General features: G+C 39.9%; 2 protein-coding genes across 6 annotated transcripts in view; one reads left to right on the top strand and one right to left on the bottom strand.

Annotated features, from left to right (window-relative positions):
* LOC137623095 (cell adhesion molecule Dscam1-like) overlaps window positions 1–16,837 on the top strand; it is a 47,601-nt gene extending 30,764 nt beyond the window's left edge. Inside the window, exons 20-23 of the mRNA XM_068353753.1 lie at window positions 1,429–1,601; window positions 3,219–3,357; window positions 5,588–5,672; window positions 16,700–16,837. Coding sequence (XP_068209854.1) covers window positions 1,429–1,601; window positions 3,219–3,357; window positions 5,588–5,672; window positions 16,700–16,787 — 485 coding nt within the window. The 3' untranslated portion in view covers window positions 16,788–16,837. The remainder of the gene's footprint in view (window positions 1–1,428; window positions 1,602–3,218; window positions 3,358–5,587; window positions 5,673–16,699) is intronic.
* LOC137623093 (cell adhesion molecule Dscam1-like) overlaps window positions 1–21,425 on the bottom strand; it is a 317,782-nt gene that overhangs the window by 101,987 nt on the left and 194,370 nt on the right. The window lies entirely within an intron of this gene.

The raw sequence follows: 21,425 nt of genomic DNA, 5'->3' as shown, positions 1-21,425 counted from the left end.
TTTAGGAGTTGATAGGGAAGCAATGTGGAATGTAATGAGGTTATATGGAGTTGGTGGAAGGTTGTTGCAAGCAGTGAAAAGTTTCTACAAAGGTAGTAAAGCATGTGTTAGGATAGGAAATGAAGTGAGCAATTGGTTTCCGGTGTGAGTGGGGCTGAGACAGGGATGTGTGATGTCGCCATGGTTGTTTAACTTTTATGTTGATGGAGTGGTGAGAGAGGTGAATGCTCGAGTGCTTGGACAAGGATTGAAACTGGTAGATGAAAATGACCATTAATGGGAGGTAAATCAGTTGTTGTTTGCGGATGATACTGTACTGGTTGCAGACGCGGAAGAGAAGCTTGGCCGATTAGTGAAAGAATTTGGAAGGGTGTGTGAGAGAAGGAAGTCGAGAGTTAATGTGAGTAAGAGTTAAGGTTATGAGATGTACAAGAAGGGAAGGTGGTACGATGTTGAATGGAGAGTTACTTGAGGAGGTGGATCGATTTAAGTACTTGGGATCTGTTGTTGCAGCAAATGGTGGAGTGGAAGCAGATGTATGTCAGTCAGAGAGTGAATGAAGGATGCAAAGTTTGGGGGCAGTTAAGGGAGTAATAAAAAATAGAGGGTTGGGCATGAATGTAAAGAGAGTTCTGTATGAGAAAGTGATTGTACCAACTGTGATGTATGGATCAGAGTTGTGGGGAATGAAAGTGACGGAGAGACAGAAATTGAATGTGTTTGAGATGAGGTGTCTAGGGTTAGGAACGAAGTTGTAAGGGTATGAATGTGTTGAGGTGGTTTGGCCATGTTGAGAGAATGGAAAATGGCTGTCTGCTAAAGAAGGTGATGAATGCAAGAGTTGATGGGAGAAGTACAAGAGGAAAGCCAAGGTTTGGGTGGATGGATGGAGTGAAGGAAGTTCTGGGTGATAGGAGGATAGATGTGAGAGGGGCAAGAGAGCGTGCTAGTAATAGAAATGAATGGCGAGCGATTGTGATGCAGTTCCAGTAGGCTCTGCTGATTCCTCCGGTGCCTTGGATGACCGCAGAGGTAGCAGCAGTAGGGGATTCAGCATTACGAAGCTTCATCTGTGGTGGATAATTGGGGAAGGTGGGCTCTGGCACCCTAGCAGCACCAGCCGAACTCGGTTGAGTCCCTTGTTAGGCTGGGAGGAACGTAGAGAGAGAGATGTCCCCTTTTTTGTTTCATTTGTTTGATGTCGGCTACCCCCCAAAATTGGGGAAGTGCCTTGGTGTATGTATGTATTATTTAGGATTACTTTTATATATCTATTTATAGTGTTGCTTTTTGTTTTCCCTATTCTACACATTGAAAGCATATAAAATCACCTCTTTTAACACGTTTGAAATCGAGTTTCACTGTAATTTTCAAGTAAACATTTTCATAACATAAATGATCCTGTATTAAAATTATTTGTGCTTTCAGACTACAGTGAAGAGGAGCTGTATCCTTATGCAACTGCAACATTCCAGTTAGGACGAGGAAGCCCCCCTCCTCCAGCCCCTCCTTCTCCACCTAATCATCAAAGAGGACAAAAGGCTTTCACAGCTTTAGTCTACCAAGCTCCTTCCCTTCATGATGTGGATTCACCAAATCTAGTAAGTTGCTAAATGTTTAAGTGCATGAAAAAAATATATCTTTTTTTTTTTTTTTTTTTAAATCGATACTACAATACTGTGTTATGAATTGGTTGATTTCTTAATAACCAAAACTGTTTTACTTATCATAGGCTTATGTGCATGTTATTTTTTTCATTTCAGATTGCTATGTTTAAGTTTTATATATCTATATCCTAGTTAGTTAGAAAATATTACAAAGGGCTTAATTTTACCTGGGTTTGTAAAGAATTTGTAAAAACTTTTAGAAGAGGTTTTAAAACTTTTTCTGTGGAATTAACAAAAAGTTTACTCCTCGTACCCAAAAGCATCGGGGTGTTAGTGGGAAACCAGTTCTTGTTATCTCATACCTCAACATTTGCATTTCTTGCAAAGTTTTTTATGGAAACATCCTCAATGATTTTTGGAGGCTATAAAGGAAGGTAATTGGATGCTTTCAATAGAACTAACATTTTCCTATCCATAAAGGGCCTCATTTCCAAAGGCTAAGAATCATGGGGTTGAGAGTTTCTTATAACTGGTCTTTGGCTTTTTTTGACATGCATAGACAGGAGGCATTTTCAACAAACCTAATTTCTCAAGTTTTTACAGCGGTAAAGGTTTCTGGTCAGTGTTGAAAATTTCTTCTCTTGCCAGCTGAAATTTTTTTATTTGGGGATGTTAATACTGTAACAATTCTTTCGGGTTTTTTTCCCATTGGAAAATCATCATCATTATCATTGGAAAAGAAAATAAATTTTGTTCTTCTATTATTAATCATTGAAAGAACGAAGTCTGTTAGTTCAGATGTGGAGTCTTATGGACCATGACAACGAAAGGGAACATTATCGAAGAGCCCTGGTTTACAACTTGCAATCGGCTTTTGGGCCCATAGTGGCTGCTGAGCCGGTAGTCTGATAACATTTAGAATTTGATTTGTTAGCTTGGCAGATTCATACTTTGGGGTTGCAGTCAAGTAATATTTTGAATTTGATTTTGTAAATTATACTTTTAGTTCCATATTATTTTAGATTTGTTATATACATTAGTAATTAGGTGATAAAGGTAACATTAAAAGTCAATCTAGAGTTTAAGTACCCTAAACCCAGAGATTACAGGTAATTCGAGGATATTATTTGATTATGGCAACTAAATGCCCAATCTTTTTTTCCTTCACTAGCAATCCACCACCACCACAATAGTATAAAACATCAGTGGAGGTTCATAAAACAAAAAACAGATTTTTAGTAATTTATATTTTCTATAGTACTTTCCTTCCTCCCCACTAACTATTAGCATCAATAGGATGGGGAATTTAAACTTGAAAGACTGAAGTAGACAATACGACATTCGCAGTGCTCAGTGTTATTGTTGGTAACTGCCGTTAGTCACATTGTTTACTAGATGCATTAGTATATTGGAAGGAAAGAAAACTATTTTTTTTTTCTTAAATGGTAATGTCAACATAACACAACCTTCCGAAGCCTAGTGCAATGTGAACACAAGGCGAGTATAGAAATAATAAATTTTATTATTACAGTAAAACAATTTTTTGTCTTTTTATTAATAAAATGTACAGTACTAACCAAAATCTTTTTAACTCTCCTGGTATTGCATCAGACTGAAAGGGAGTCAAGGCCCCCACGTGGATTTCCTTACGAAGGGTCAGAAACGGAAGACTATGGTACTTCAATAGATGGCTCAAGTGATGTACGTCAACCTGCCCCACACCATAGGCGACCGCGACACATCAGGACCAGTAGGTTTGTCACTCCCATATTTATCTTGCATATGGCCTGTTTTTTGTTGTACAGTACCTTATTGCATGCTTTATTATTACTGTATCATACTTCAAATCACAAAAGACTGATGTAATATGTACAGTAATTATATTGCTATCATAGTATGTAAAGTAAATTGGCCAATTTTTTTTCCCATGAAGAAAATATAAATATATTGTTATTTACTCTCTGCTTCTTTAAAACTAAAATAATTGTATTACTAAAATATATAGGTACAGTAGTCACCTTATGCATAATAGTACAGTACTGTAGGGTTGTCAATCTCTTAATGCTTTCTTGATTTCTAAAATGTAGTGATCTTTAGTTTTTCCATACATGCATCTTGGAATATAGTGTGTAATGTGAGGTGGTTTTGAAAAACTTACCACTGAATTTCCTGAATGTTTTACTAATCTTAGCCAAGGGTTCTAGGTATTGTGGGTAATGTCAAGTGATGTTTTAAGAGGCTACTTAATCATATTACTTTTTATCATAGTCTTAATTCTGTCCTTTCTTTAACCATTTTAACAGGGCCACATAATCATAGTATTACTTTTTATCATAGTCCTGATTCTGCCCTTTGTTTAACCATTTCAACAGATCTAGAAAATTTATACCGAATTGCATGGAAACTTGGCCAATTTTTGTTTTTATTCAAGCCTCATGTATGTATATTGTATTTTACTCATAATTCTTTTTTGTATAATTGGATTTAAAGTACAAAATCCTGTTTAGCCAAATCTAATCAAAATTACATTGGCTAATGTTCTTCTGATATTTATAATTACATTTCCATGCAGCATAAACTAACTATTTCATTCAGAGATTTGCTGCCAACAGGTCTCTTTAATAAAATAGAAACTTATAAAGAAATATGTTCCTCCCTTAAAATTACAATTTAAAGTATACCCAGAATGACATCTGATATCAAAATAAATTTTAATCCTAAAATTTTACTTGAAAGGTTTCATTTTAATATAATGGCAATATACTGTAAACTATATACTTTTTAAAAATTATAACAAAAAAGAATGTGTTACTCTTGTCTTGAAAAAACAATAGGTTGCTCTTGATACTTAAAAAGTTATCCACTACTGCCCAGAAAAAGACTGTATACATAATGATCAGTGCCCAAACCACCCTCCGTCATGCTACAAGCAGGGAGGGGCCAGGCAATGGCTGTTGATGAATCAGCAGGTATACCTACTGTATAGGCTTCCCAAATCCCCACCCCTAGCTCACAAGGATGGTGATGTTGTAGACACTACTAATACTATTAAACTGAAGCAGGTCTTAAAATCATGTCCAACAGGAATGTTTGAGATAGACCTTCTAATTTGTCATATTGTTAATCGGTTATTATCTTGGGATTAAGTCTTCCAAGTAACTTTCCCTTAGTTCAACCTTGCAAGTAACTTTCCCTTAGTTCAACCTTGCAAGGGACTTTGATATCTACTGCTATCAAATTTTCATTGGTAGCCCTCCCATTGCTGATTAGGGATTTTAAATTTCACTCACATTTCGTAAAGGGAAATACCATACACATTGTTTTAGAATTTGGGAAACGTTTATTACATATTCTTGTTTCATGGAGATTACAAAGATTTGTTTATTACATATTCTTGTTTCATGGAGATTACAAAGATTTTCATAATTATAGTATCAACTAAAATTTCTCTTTAATTGTTCGTAAATTGTGCACCACTGCATCTTTCACAATAAAACTGTGTATTGATACAGTTAAGTCCGACCATGCAATCTGTATTCCATGTTTATTAGTCTCTCCACCATGGTAATCAAGAGTAGTATGGAGTTAGTTTTCACTATCTGATTTATGATTTTTGGCTTGCACCAAATTTTATGAAGTACAGTACCTATCTACAACCTTAACATGCTTTGTTTTTGTACTCTAATTGTAATGTTTTGTATACTTTGAAATAACAAACTTATAGTTTTAAATAACTAAGTTACAGTAATAGGTTTCATAAAATATAAATTGTTAGGTTTTAAGGAAAACGAAAATGACATTAGTATCATGGTCATCGAAAAAATATATTTAGTCATCATCAAGTCACTATATATAGAGAATAAGTGACTATGATGTACAGTATATTCAAACATTAATGGTACTTTATCACTAAACTTAACAATTTACACTTGTGTGATTTTAACACTAATGTTTTGTGTGTTTTTGATGACCTTTGCCAGGATCCCCCGCAACGTCCGGTTCCCCTAAATCTATGAGACAGGCACACCATCATCAACACACACTTCGTCACCCAAAGCATCCAAGGTATGTCATTTAAATTTATAAAGATGTGAATAAAAAAAATTTGCAACAAATCCATCGTTTACACATGCCTAATATCTGCACCACATTTCTAATTTTATTGAAGGAAAACAATGTAGTTAGAAAGCTGCAGAAGCCATGTGCATCAATGGTTTGTGGGTACTAGGGAAGGGAAGCAAGATCTTGTGTGTATCTGATTTGTTGATTTATCTTTATGGGAGAATTCCTCTTAATGACCAAGCATATTAATCCAAGTACAATATGATTTTATCTATATCTAACAAAGCATTAAACCCAATTTTGGTGAGTAGCCAACATAAAAAAAAGGGGGGGGGGGTACTTTCCTCTTCGCTCCTTCCAGCCCGACTAGGGATTCAGCCAAGTTTGGTTGGTACTGCTAGGGTGCCACACTCCCCCCTTTCCCTCCACAAATGAAGCTTCATATGCTGAATCCCCTACTTCTGCTACATCAGCGGTCACCAAGGCAACTGTAGGAAGCAGCAGGGCCTATCGGAACCACGTCACAATCGCTTGATTCTTTTTATTTTTACCACTTTTCACATGTATCCTCCTATCACCTAGATCTTTCTTCACTCTATCCATCCACCCAAACCTTGGCCATCATCGTATACTTTCAACTCTTGCATTCATCAGCAATTTTTCATTTTCTCTACAGACCTAAACCTCGTATACTTTCAACTTGTATTCATCAGCAATTTTCCATTTTCTCTACAGACCTAAACCTCGTATACTTTCAACTCTTGTATTCATCAGCAATTTTCCATTTTCTCTCGAGACCTAAACCTCGTATACTTTCAACTCTTGTATTCATCAGCAATTTTCCATTTTCTCTACAGACCTAAACCTCGTATACTTTCAACTCTTGTATTCATCAGCAATTTTCCATCTTCTCTACAGACCTAAACCACTTCATGGTAGTTACTTATTAATTTCTTACAACTGTTCTCACTCTTTCTACTTCGTTCTATCTAATCAAGATACACCAGCCAGACTCCTCAGACACTTAATCTCAATCACATTCAATTTGTCGCTGAACCATACATCATAGTTGTCATAATCACTTTCTTATCATACAGAACTCTTTACATTCATTCCTAACCCTCTTTTCTTTACCACTCCCTTCACTGCCCTCAACACTTAACTTCCTTCAGTCACTCTGATGTACATCTGCTTATACTTCACCATTTGCAGCAACAAAGTACTTAAACTGATCTGCTTCAAGTAACTGTCCATTCAACCCAGCACCATCCTCTTCTCGTGCATTTTATAACCTTACTATTACCCATATTAACAAGACTTCCTTCTCTCACACACCCTCCCAAACAGTCGCTAATAAACCCAGCTCCTCACTCGAGTCTGCAACCAATACAGTATCATCCACAAAAATAATTATATTCACCTCCCACTCTTGATCACTCTGCTATCAGTTTCAATCCTCGACCAAGCACTCGATCACTCACCTCTCTAACTACTCCATCAACAACAAATTGAACAACCATGGTGACATCACAACCCCTGTTTCAGCCCCACTCTCACAGGAAACCACTTGCTCACTTCATTTTCTATCTCAACGCATGCTTTACTGCCTATGTATAAACTCTAAACTGCTTGCTACAATCTTCCAACAATCCCATATAACATCCCACATCACTTCCCTATCAACTTTATCATTAGCTTTCTCTAGATCCTTAACTTTTGCTAAATATATCTCGCATATCTACACCCACTGTAAAATCAATGATCCATATATCCCCTACCTCCTCTAAACCCACCCTTAATCCTATTACTGTAATTAGCACTATCATACACTTTTCCAACCACACTCGACAAACTGATGCTCTTCAATTACAACGCGTGCACATCTCCCTTTTTCTAGCGGAACAATACACTCACACACCAGGTCCTATGGTACCATTGACAACATATAATATATTAAACAATCTCACCAAACATTCAAGTACAGTCACACCCCCTTCCTGCAATATCTCAGTCCTCACACCATCCATAAAAAGTACTTTTCCTGCACTTGTTTCATCTAGTGCTCTAGTGCTCTCTTCACTTCCTCTCTTGTTATTTCTCTTAATTCTCATCTCCCATCACTAGCACCTCAACATTGCAAGCAATTATATCTGCCTCCCTATTCTCCGCAACCTTCCAAAATATTCAGCTCCTTTTTCTTGCCTCCTATCCTTTCAACAACCTTCCATTTTCATCTTTCACTGTTTTTATTTCTCTTTCCACCCTTCCTTACTCTCCACTTCTTTCCAAAACTACTACTTATTTTCTTCATACAAACAGTCCAATTCCTAACTCAACCTCCATTCAGCCACTTTTCTTGTGAGCAGGCAGGCAGCTGCAAAGCACCAGTAAGCGAGCACGCAGGCAACTGCAAAGCACCAGTTGCCAAGCAGGCAGGCAGCTGCCAGGATGCAGTCGGCGGGCCACTGCCAGGATGCAGTCAAAGACGTACTCAGCGGGCAGTTGCAAGGACGCAGTCAGAGTGCAGGCAGGCAGCTGCAAAGCACCGTTCGGTGATCAGGCAGGCAGCTGCAAAGCACCGGTTGGTGATTAGGGAGGCAGCTGCAAAGCACCGGTTGGGGATCAGGGAGGCAGCTGCAAAGCACCGGTTGGTGATCAGGGAGGCAGCTGCAAAGCACCGGTTGGTGATCAGGGAGGCAGCTGCAAAGCACCGGTCGGTGATAGGGAGGCAGCTGCAAAGCACCGGTCGGTGATAGGGAGGCAGCTGCAAAGCACCGGTCGGTGATCAGGGAGGCAGCTGCAAAGCACCGGTCGGTGATCAGGGAGGCAGCTGCAAAGCACCGGTCGGTGATCAGGGAGGCAGCTGCAAAGCACCGGTCGGTGATCAGGGAGGCAGCTGCAAAGCACCGTTCGGTGATCAGGGAGGCAGCTGCAAAGCACCGTTCGGTGATCAGGGAGGCAGCTGCAAAGTACCGGTCGGTGATCAGGGAGGCAGCTGCAAAGCACCAGTCGGGAAGCAGGCAGGCAGCAGCAAAGCACCGGTGGGCGAGCAGACAGGCAGCACCAAAGCACCGGTAGCAAAGGAGGCAGGCAGAAGCAAAGCACCAGTTGGGAAGCTCTGGTGGGCAAGCAGGCAGGCAGAAGCAAAGCGCTGGTGGGCAAGGCAGGCAGCAACAAAGCACTGGGCGCGAAGAAGGCAGGCAGGCAGCAACAAAGCACTGGACGCGAAGAAGACAGGCAGGCAGCAGCAAAGAACCGGTCGCGAAGAAGGCAGGCAGGCAGCAGCAAAGCACCAGTTGCGAAGGAAGCAAGCAGCAGCAATCCACTGGTCGGCGAGCAGGTAGGCAGCAGCAAACCACTGGTCGGCGAGCAGGTAGGCAGCAGCAAACCACTGGTCGGCGAGCAGGTAGGCAGCAGCAAACCACTGGTCGGCGAGCAGGTAGGCAGCAGCAAACCACCGGTCGGTGAGCAGGCAGGCAGCAGCAAAGACCGGTCGGCAAGCAGGCAGGCAGCAGCAAACCACCGGTCGGTGAGCAGGCAGGCAGCAGCAAAGCACCGGTCGGCGAGCAGGCAGGCAGCAGCAAAGCACTGGTGGGCGAGCAGACAGGCAGCAGCAAAGCACCGGTCGGCGAGCAGGCAGGCAGCAGCAAAGCACCGGTCGGCGAGCAGGCAGGCAGCAGCAAAGCACCGGTCGGCGAGCAGGCAGGCAGCAGCAAAGCACCGGTCGGCGAGCAGGCAGGCAGCAGCAAACCACCGGTCGGCGAGCAGGCAGGCAGCAGCAAACCACCGGTCGGCGAGCAGGCAGGCAGCAGCAAACCACCGGTCGGCGAGCAGGCAGGCAGCAGCAAAGCACCGGTGGGCGAGCAGGCAGGCAGTTGCAAAGCACCAGTCGACGAGCGAGCAGGCAGGCAGTTCCAAGGCACCGGTCGGCAGGTGGTTGCAAGGCATAGGCAGGCAGGCAGCAGCAGCGAAGCAAAGCACCTGTTGGCGAGCAGGCAGGCCAGCAGCAGCAAAGCAAAGCACCGGTTGGCGAGCAGGCAGGCCAGCAGCAGCAGCAAAGCACCATTGGGCGAGCAGGCAGGCAGCAGCAAAGCACCGGTGGGCGAGCAGGCAGGCAGCAGCAAAGCACCGGTGGGCGAGCAGGCAGGCAGCAGCAAAGCACCGGTGGGCGAGCAGGCAGGCAGCAGCAAACCACCGGTGGGCGAGCAGCCAGGCAGCAGCAAAGCATCGTTCAGCAAGCAGGCAGGCAGTTGCAAAGTATCGTTCAGCAAGCAAGCAAGCAGGCAGTTGCAAAGCACCAGTCGATGAGCGAGCAGGCAGGCAGTTGCAAGGCACCGGTCGGCAGGTAGTTGCAAGGCATAGGCAGGCAGGCAGCAGCAGCAAAGCAAAGCACCGGTTGGCGAGCAGGCAGGCCAGCAGCAGCAAAGCAAAACACCGGTCGGCGAGCAGTCGGGCAGCAGCAAAGCACTGGCCGGCGAGCAGGAAGGCAGTCGGGCAGCAGCAAAGCACTGGCCGGCGAGCAGGAAGGCAGTCGGGCAGCAGCAAAGCACTGGCCGGCGAGCAGGAAGGCAGGCAGGCACCAAAGCACCGGTCGGCAAGCAGGAAGGTAGGCTGCAGCAAAGCACCGATCAGCGAGCAGGAAGGCAGGCAGCAGCAAAGCACCGGTTGGCAAGCAGGCAGGCATGCAGCAGCAAAGCACCGGTCTGCGAGCAGGCAGGCAGACAGCTGCAAAGCCCACGTTGGCGAACAGGCAGGCAGACAGCTGCAAACCCCCGTCGGCGAGCAGGCAGGCAGACAGCTGCAAAGCCCCCGTTAGCGAGCAGGCAGGGAGACAGCTGCAAAGCCCCCGTCAGCGAGCAGGCAGGCAGACGGCTGCAAAGGCCCCGTCAGCGAGCGGGCAGGCAGATGGCTGGAAAGCCCTCGTCAGCGAGCAAGCAGACGGCTGGAAAGCCCTCGTCAGCGAGCAGGCAGGCAGACAGCTGCAAAGCATCAGTGGGCGAGCAGGCAGGTAGCTGCAAAATGGCAGTGAGCTAACAGACCAGCAGATATAAGGCAGGGAGTTGCAAGTGCACAGTTTTCGAGCAGGCAGGGAGCTGCAATGGCTCAGTTGGGGAACAGGCAGGGACCTGCAAGGGCGCAGTTGGTGAATAGGCAGAAAGCTGCAAGGAAGCAGTCGGTGAATAGGCAGAGAAAGCTGCAAAAACACAGCCAGCAAGCAGGCAGGCAGCTGCAAGGTTGGATTCGGCAGACAGGTAGGCAGCTATAAAGCGGCAGTTAGCAAGCAAACAAACAGCTGACAAGCAAGCATAGAGGAAGCTACAGGGTGGCCATTTGAGAGCGGTTTCAGAGTGGTAGTTGGCTAACAGACAGGCAGCTGCAAGAACATACGTCGGTGAGCAGGCTGACATTGGGTGGACATGTAACGGAGAACGCCTTTCTGTTAGATTTAACGGCATAACTAATGCTATTACAGGATGGTACAGTCTGGGAAGATGTAAGTGCAGTGAGAAGATCTAAGTGCAGTGACTGATTTGAAATATAAAAAATCTGATGTAACACACAAAGAACTAACTGAACTAAGGTGCCAGAGATTACTTTCCAGTTCAGAAATAAGTTTCTTTCAAAGTAACCACCAGATAGGCGAACAAGTTAGTACCTACGTTTCTGTCCAAATCCTAACCAGCAAATTGGTGACCCTGGAGTGACCAAAGATACCGGACAATGCCAAGTTTCCTGGCGAAAACCGCCTGCCTCCTTTCACAACACTGTTTCTTGGTTCTAGGGTTAAGGTTACTTTCAGGTCCACGAACATCACATTGTTATGAAAAGCTGACGACATCTTCGAACAGAGTGGTTAGCCACGCCAAACACCAGTCACATACAAAACTCTGAAAGACCCAATTGAGGTTATCCTTCAGTATACTGCCAGTCCTCAGAGCCAGAAAATATTTTAACAACGTAGGAATGGCAATAGGAAATAATACCCCTCACAAGACTGCAAGCAACTACTAGTGCCCAACAAAGTTACCACACAAAACGATCGCTGCAATTCCTAACTCATCCATCGTGCCCCTTGAGCATTTCCTACAAATGGTACATGAAGTTCACTTGGTAATGATACCAGCAGAATCCAATCAATCAGCCATAACCTCTAAGTGTGAAGAGACAGATGGCAAGCCAGATTCACCCGCCACGTCTGAGACAAACTCGAGGGCTTTCGTTTCTTCCATTGGAGATTGGGAAGTGAGGCTCTAAAGTGCAAGCAAGAATGCATTGTCAAAACGTGTTCCAACAACCAAATAACCAACAGCAATGGCCAGACCAGTTGTTTCATGCAGGGAAATTAGTGTCTTTCTTTCAGGAAACAGACAAGGACTTTAGTTTCTAAATAACCAATGAGAGATGTCAGAAAATTAATCCATTTTAACAGGCACACGCAAATCATCGCCTCTACCGCAAAAGGCACCTCCTTAAAGATAAACAGTATAGAACCAGAAATGCAAGTAGCATTTGCTGGCAAACCATTTAGTTGGACATTTTATCTTTGCCAACATCACCTTCATACAACTCAAAGTAGATTTCCACAAGGCACACAACTACTTGGATGCACCTATAACTGCCATCACTCCAAGGGCAGGAAAAAGCTCTACACCAGGACCTGAAATCTCTTGCGTTCTTCAGGAATTAACCAATATAGTTGAAGACGTCCAGCATTTCCTCACGCGCCCTACAAAACATCACCTCAAACATCCTACTGTAACGGGAATCCCCAGTGCACACACGATTCACACAGCTAGCTCCAACAAACTGTCACAAGCAAATCAGTTTTTCCAGGACATGGAACAAGCAGAAATCTCCATAAAAAAGTCTCCTTCCCGTGGGCATCTCCCCTCCCCTCCATATAGTGTCTAAAGGAGACTGCAATTAGTGATTTAAAAGCAACTAAGGTCAAACAGTATCAGTCAGGTACCTCTACCTAACAGTACAGACATAATTAACTTAAAGGGGGCAAAAATATTCTCAAAAATCAATCTCCTGAATGGGTGTTATCAAGACAAGGTTGCAAGAGATTATAAAAAAACAACAATCATCAACCTGTTTAGGACATACAGTATATTTTTAATTACTACTGTTTCAGTCTTCAACAGCCGAGTGCCATCTTTCAATGACTACATCTTCAGAAAATTAGCATGATGTATCCTGATTTTCAGCCCTGAATATAAACAGAAGAGCAAGGACGTGAAACAAGTCCTCAAGAATCCCAGAGAGTACAAGTTAATTGTTCAACAAGTTAACTGCAAATGGACGAAAAATACAGTAGAATTTCTTGGTTGTTGAATAACTCCCAAATGCTCACATTCACACTACTCAAAGAGTAGATTTCCTGAGGGCACACAACATGCTGAGAGACTTACCTAGAGAGCAATTAATTCAGTGAGATACTCTTATACCCTCCCTATCACTCAAAGGGCAGCAACAAACAAGCTCTTCACCAGGACCAGAAATCTCATGTGTTCCTCAGAAATTTGCCGTAGTATTCAAGAATGACGTCTAGCATGTCACATGCCCTACAAGACAATACGTAAAACAACATATTGTCACAGGGATCCCTACTGCATGCACACTCCAGACAGCTGGCTCCAAAATACTAGTCCATGTAAAGCTGTTCTAAGACATGAAACAGGCAGAAATCTGCCAAAAAGCCTCCAGGCCATGGGCCCCTCCCTTCCACATGGTGTCTAAAGGAAACAGCACTTAGTGATGCTGCGGTAACTATCCCACCTTTAAGTTCAAACAGTATCAGATATGTATCCCTTACATATTCCCTGACATAACTAATCAGCTCGAAGGGGTAAGAATATTCTCAAAAATCTATCTCCTGAACAGGTATTATCAACTCACACTTGCAAAAGAGGATATAAAAAAGCCAGCAAGCATCAACCCCTTCCGGACATATACAGTACTTTAAATTACAGCTGTTTTGAACTTCAACACCTAAATGCCATCTTTCACTGTTTTATGGAGTCCATCCTCAGAGAATTACCATAGTGTGTCGTTTACGTCGATGACATCCTGATTTTCATCCTCAGATATAAGCAGTAGACCAAGGACAAGTTCTTGAGAAGCTCGGAGAAAAATTAACAGTCGAATTGCTCGGTCATCGTATAAGTTCCAAAGGAGTTAAACCCATTCTGATAAAGGTCTACACAGTCGCCAATTTCCCAAGGCCAGGGAACATTAAACCATTGCGTGATTTTGCTGGTATGATCACTTGTTTTATATCACACCTGGCTAAAATCATGTCTCCCTTATATGAATGCTTAAAAGAAAAACCAAAGTCATACTGGTGAGATAAGCAAGAAAAAGCATTTCAAGAAGCCAAAATACCTGTTGTAACACTAGTAATTCCTCTCTCCTAAAAGGTCCCTCACACAAATGCTAGTAGCACAGCAGTGAGTGCATTACTCTAGTAGGATACACACAATGGCTACTGACCACTAGCATCTCACAAGAAGTTATCGCCAGCAGAACAGACATACTCCACCTTAGAAAACAACTGGCAGCCCACTATGCCATTTGGCTTTTCAGACAGATGTTTGAGGGACGGCAATTCCTGGTGCTCCTCGATTCATGACTTCACAAAAAAAGCTGATAGCTGGTCAGCACACCAATAGCAGCAATTATCAACTATCACCAAGTATACCTACGTCATCACCCACGAGGCCTCTCCACTGCCCAAACAGAGCGATACAATTGGAGTACGATGAAGACAAAATGAAGAAATAGGCTTTCGAATGCCTTCCCTGTCGGGTATCAAAATTCACAAGGCATATTGAATAAGAGGTAAAAGCATTCGAGATAAGCAATTGCTGCCTCACTCATATTCACATTTACAATGAGGGATCCATACTCCTCCTTCAATGGATAATTGATTCCTTTCACCATTATTGACCAGAATAACTGATTGCTTGAGGCAGCGCCTGTCAAACATTAGACAGCTGAAATCTGTGTAAAAGCTCTAAGAAATTTGGTCAGCAAAGACAGGTTTCCCCAATACGTGACCAGCAATAAGGGGCTAATTTCACATCAGCCCTATGGAAATCCCTCGTTGCTAGTCACAGGACAAAATTAAACCATATGACGGCTTACAAAACCAATGGCATGTTGAGCATCTCTATTGGTCCCTTAAAGCACTGCTCACTGCCAGATGTCAGGATGGAAGGTGGATAAATAATTTACCCTAGATCTTATCAGGTTGGGAACAACTTCATTAGATACCCCACAGTATTACAGGATCCAAATGAACCTACCATCCCCTTCAACTTCCGTAAAGCAATGGAAGAAATTCTTTCAGCAAGTGAAACTTCTTCCTTCCCCAAGAAATCTCAAGTCCCTGCAGATTTAGAAAATGACAAAAATACGTTTGTCATAATAAGCAAAACCCATCCTACCCCAAACATAGCTAAAGGAAAATACATTAAAAACATGATAAAAACAAAAGTGAGCAAATTATGAATGCTCTACTATGAATTCTCTAGTCAACCAGAGGAGATTATACCAGCTAAAAATAAGGAGCAATAGCAGCACCTATAGGTATGGGATTACAGTATTATGGCAACTGATCTATTGTACCTGTCATGGAATTTTAATACTAAAATAGGTGGTGGAATCTATTTCATCTGGAGTAGGAACAGCAGTGAACTCTGAGGAAAGATAGATTAAAAAATTTCATCTTGGGTTGGAATAAATATGCTTGGTTAATTAGTTACCTGATATAGACTAGTCTCTATAAGTTTCCTCTGAAGATAATCAGATTTTGTAGTCCTTGGAAAAAAAAAAAAACTGCCATTCAACTATACTCCCTGATTAAGTCCTGTACAGTCAAGCATGGCTCTGAAACATAGAGTAACTTTAATTAAATATTGTCATAAAAAATAAGCTACTAACCAGATTCAATTCAATTGTAGTATTCTATAAAACTTGTTACATTACTCTTTTGAAAATATATGAAAAAGTGGTATCGTGGTATAAGTTTAATCCATTCCAGGAACAAGCTCTTAACCCAAAATGCTTGTAAAATAAAAAAATTTTCCCACAGGAAAGGGAATTACCTTTATGCATTCTATACATTTATAAATAGAGTCACTCATTTCTAAAGGTTTGTAATGTATAAAAAATAAGTAACTCCTAACATCAGAAATTAATACAGATTAATAATCCACAATAAAGAATAAAAATACCGAGAAGTTCAACTCTTACTTTTTCTTTGAGGAGAGTTGTGGCTACTGTGTGGGAGATGAGAGGAGGAGAATATCGAAATTCTCTCTCGAATGGTATTCACTATCACTAACCTAATCCCTTAATTTATGCTTTATGGACACTTGGTAGGTTTTTTTTAAACTTACATTTACTTTTGACAAGGAATTACAAAAAATTCTTGAATACCTATCAACAAAAACTTTGCATATGGAGGGAAATTTTTGCTCATAACCTGAGGTATCACTATAAAAAAAATCTATGATAAAATTCTTAAGTCTGTAGCCTGGTCACGCACACTTTTTTGTGCTGAAAAGAGATTACTTCTATCATCCATCTTTAAGTTACAAGGAAGTCAAGATTTAGATATTTAGCTTTATGCTTGCGGGGCAACCATTGAAGCTACATGCTATTAATTATTCCTGGAAATTTAAGGCCAAAGAAGTTAAAATATTATGAAATTCTTTAACATTGTCAATGAGGACCCTTAACTATGTCCAAAAGAGATTAAAATATTATTACCCAATTTTTAACATTCACAATGAGGAACCTTCACAATGAGGAACCTCAACACCAGCATCACTTTAGTTTCAAGATTAATTATGCAATTTTTAACATTCTCAGTGAGGACCCTCAACACCAGCATTTATGCTTCTCAAGCATAAAAGCAAAATTATAGTGTTGTCATTACATAGACCTTTTAATAATTCTCTAAAAGTCTACCTTGCTATAAGTAAGTCATTATCAATTACTATACGTTATTATAATTTCAGGAGCCCAGCAGTTGGACGGCGTTACAGTGAAGGTGGTGGTTCACTAAGAGGCCATGCGAGCGATGCAGAGTGTGACCTGCGATGGTAAAACATTATTTTAATGCCCTCTCCATTTCATAGATTGAAAGTTGACACTGGAAAAGATAAATAAAAGATTTCATGTATTCATGACAATAGTAATAGTTTTTACCAAGTTTATTTATTTACATATTTGGTGCTTTTCACACTGCCTTCTAACTTTTGAAATCTTTCAAAGACATATTTATCCAAAGACCACTTAGAGATTTATTCAATATTTACCCAAGTTAAAAACCAAGTGAATGAAGCACAAGAGAATTTTGTGAATGGAAAGTTTGTGTCAAGTTCCGGGTGTCAATGAGAAGATTTTGTCAAATGCAGTGTACAGTACTTTTTCATCTTGCTAACTTTTATTTTATTTATAATTTAGTGAAAGAATGAATCTGGAATTTTTAATTTGAAATCATTAAAGTTATATATCTCAACTAATTGTGAATAGCTCTTTAAAAATACTTGTATAGTGCATAATTCTGTTAGGAATGTTGAAATACTTGTCTTTCTATTTGTGTAAACATTATTGTATATAGAAAATATGGAAATTCATGTCATTTCCTCATAACTAATGCTATTTACCAGTTAAAAGAAAGATTGTGGAATTATTATTGCTGTAATGGTTACTTAGGATCTATATACTTTACTGTATAACAAAGTGAAAGTATGTTTAGATATTTCTGTATCGTTGAACATTAAGATGCCTGGCAAAAGTATGTTTATTTACATTGTATATTTAACCAGCTAAATTTTTGTCTTGCTGCAAGCACAACAAAATTTTCATAACCTATTTTGTTTTAATTCATACTACAGATAGCATAACATTTTTCACCAGAATGGCTGTCATAATGGATTTTACATGATTAGTAATATGTGCTGTGATATAACAAACAATAGATGTTGCTTACGTGTGCATTGTTATGCAGGTTTCTAAAGTGTGTAGTAAATTGACAGTGAATAATATGGTTCGTGAAATTATAATCTTTATACCATAACCACTAGAAACATGTTATCCAGGTTTGATTTAATATCTAAATGTCTTTGACATATGGTTTTAAATAATTTACTTTCAAACCATTAATCTTTCATGTGAAAGAAAATCCATGAAGGTCATAAATTTCTAGGGAGAAAGGGGTTTGTGGTAATATTGAACCAGTTTAACCTTTTACTGAATAGAATTTGGTTGCATGTTATTAAAATACAGTTTGGATGCATGTTATTAAAAAACAGAAATATTATATACTCATAAGTAAATAAAAAACTATTTAAATGATTCAATTTATGATGTTAAATGTTTACAAAGGCTGTTGGGTTGGTCTGTAAATTCCACTGTATTTATATAACCCATTTTGGAATGAAGATATCTAATCTCATGATTAATAGTATGTATATATTTTCTTTTAAGATTAATAAAATGTAAATATTTTCCTAAGTGAATTACTTTTTTAATAAAGAATAAACAAGCCATAAGTTAAGGTTTTTATGTTGAACTTCAATTTGAAACTAAATTTGGTCAAGTTTAAATATTTTGTATCACAATACTTTAATTGAAATGAGACATACAGAATTTAAGAACTGAACTCCTCCATAATCATTATGTAGGAGTTTAGTGTTATATGTTTCAAAACGTCACAATTTGGGAAGTTAACCTATCTTACTCCAGAGGTAAGAATTATACAGTATTTTCATCCCAAAACCCCTTCTGGAAACAAAATCTTCTAATAGTATAACACTAATCCAAAAGAGCAGAAAAAAATTCGGCCAAATCCAACAAGGAAACCCCTATGAAACACTTGAGAGAAATGTAGGTGACAGAGTTCTTGTGTACCTTACTCTATAGGTTTGACCAGGACCTAACCTCTTTCTTTCTTTGTCAGATTAAACATGGGACACTAAGTTCCTCCTAGGATATTTAAGAGTATCTATATACAATATCCCAGAGATGAATACTCCAGACTATCATGACAGATTTTTAGGTCTTAATGGACAGTCAGTCAGCCTTGTTTTGCATTGCAGTGGAACCATAAAATCCCAAGTAAATGCAGACAGGTATTAAATTAGATTTTATTTAAAAACCCTAATTTCACTTGAGAAATATGGTAACGGCAAATTTCTAATTAAAGTAGACAGCAATCTTAAAGTACAAGAGCCAGTAAGATAAAACAAATGAAAAAATAATTAATGAACTGAATATATGCCACATGGTTCACCAATGAAGGTGAAGGCAATGGCCAGCAGAATTGCAAATTACCATCAAAGTAATGGATTTTTAATTTCCATCATAAAAGTACCTCTGAATTATCTTCCTGGTACAGTATTAAAGAAAAATAACCATCCATAATCGAAACTTTCTCTGCAAGAACTTGTCTTAGAGCACACTTTACTAGTTGAAAAATAGCTTCAGTAGACCAAAGAAGGTTACCATCAATAGCATTTTCTAGACATAATAGATTTGACTGGACAAAGACTGATACAGTTTCACAGTTGTTTCAATAAATGCCAACCAAACTCCAATTTGGACTGAGTTTTTCATCCATGACAAAGCATGTATACTCCAATCAACAAGGACATGGACACAGTACCTCATTAGAAAAGCCAGCAACTGGGGTCATCTCTAGAGATACATAATAAGTGATCCTTTAAGATTCCCATTTTACAGCTTTCTCCTTTTGTATATGCCCATTCTTTTTCAGGGCATTTCCTCATCGTTAAAATATTTAGCCTTGGAAATTCTTTCCTTTAGCAAGTGTGCAATACTAATACCCCTGTAACTGGGTTCACAAGGCCTAAATTTCATCACCCACTCCCTGAAAATAATGTCTTCTCTATCCAGATTCATCCAACATTCTTATTTTTAGCTGCTTAATCTACATTTAGAAAAGAAAATGACTTCTGACATCAAAATACACCATAAATGTTTCTTCAAAATAACTTTGTACAAGTAATATTTGCCAATACTCACAGATTTGGTGGTGAACAAAGATGTGGTCTGCATGAATTTATGTCACCAATGACTTTATTGTAAAAAGAAATGATTGAAGCTGTAGATTTACTGGAGAGCAAAATCATTGTGTAATCAGGATAGGAGGGAGCTGTCTTAACTGAAAGACCTGAAAATTAGGATTGTATTAGCATTAGACAAATCTGCATTTTAGGTTAGAGACAAAAATATTTTCAAAATTTCAAGTACTATATAGCCCATATTTTGCACTGGAGGGAAAGTTATATTCCCCTCCCCCATCTATTCCGTTATAAGATTAACACTTCTTCTACCTTTTCCAACTTTGTGTTAAGTCAAGTGTATTGTTTTCCATTATAACTTGGGAAAGTTATAAGGTAATTTCACAATACCTTTGTTAATAGACTACTCTCCTTGCATTTGAAAAATTTATACTAAATCTCCAAAAGATTTTTACTCGACAACAACAGGGTAGGTATAGAGTCCTCTCACTTTTGTTAAATGGTGTGTCAGGAAGTTAATCCTTGACACACCATTTAACAAAAGTGAGAGGACTCTATACCTACCCTGTTGGAATAAAGAAGTTCCAGTCAAATTTCAGATGACCACTAGGTAAAAGACCAACCTTAAAAACAAGATTTCTTAAAAGGGAGGTAACAACACTGCAGTATTAACAAAATGGGGCAGGCTTGTGTGAAAGTCAAGTTGCTTACCTGACTGGAACAAGTTATTTTCTCTCCCTTGCACCATCAAGCTGCCACCTTTACCTTAGTTATTAGAGCTGGGCAAGAAACCAGAGGATTTCACATTTCCAGTTGTAAGAAAGGAAAAAAAGACTAACCACAAGCTAATATGAGCATCTGCAAGACTTTTCTGGGAGATAAATACCTGGCTGTTGTTTTCCACTCCATTACCGTCAGTATGCCCAAAAGCCATACAAGTCTGCTTTCGTAGTGACCCTCTTATGACCCCATTGCCTTGTAGGAAGCTCTACTAAATGAAAGGACTATCATGCAGCTAGAAAGCCATGCACGACAGGCCTACTCAGAGGGTAGAATATTCTCCTTGCCGGAAATTTCTTGGTACAGTATTAACTGGTATGTCTAGAAGCACTCTGAAAATATTGGAAATCTTGAAGAAGATAAATATTCTCAAGTTACCTGGTTAGTGCCAGCCATAAATGTTGAGTAACCTTTACAACAACAACAAAAACAAAGTATGTCTCCTATGATAAAACAGGAGCCAACAAACTAGGAATATTTAGTTCCTTTACTTTTCAAATTTTCTTTAAAAGACAAGCAAAAAAAATTAGAAAATATTTCTCTTGAAGAACTCAAGGCACTATAACCTGGAGTGACCACAGGTTGAAATTTTGTTTCCAGAAGACACAAGGGACAAACTGACAATGTGGAAAATTTTATAAGTTCAAACAATTTAAATTTTTCATTACAAAAAATTAATTTTTGCTACAAACTTGCAATTGTCTTTAGACTATAGAACTATTTATTTCTTATACAATCTTTTACAGAATTCTTAGGGAGTGTATATAAATGGAAAACCATGATTATAAGAGAATGCTTCATACTATTGTACAGTAATTGGTATGGTGAAATGTTCAACAATGTGATCATAAACACTAAGGCTTACACTTACAAACTTTTCTAAGAGTTAACATTTTATTAGCTCATATAGGTAATT

This window comes from Palaemon carinicauda, chromosome 30 (assembly GCF_036898095.1).
Source record: "Palaemon carinicauda isolate YSFRI2023 chromosome 30, ASM3689809v2, whole genome shotgun sequence".
NCBI lineage: Eukaryota > Metazoa > Arthropoda > Malacostraca > Decapoda > Palaemonidae > Palaemon > Palaemon carinicauda.
This window is presented reverse-complemented; position numbering and strand designations above follow the sequence as displayed.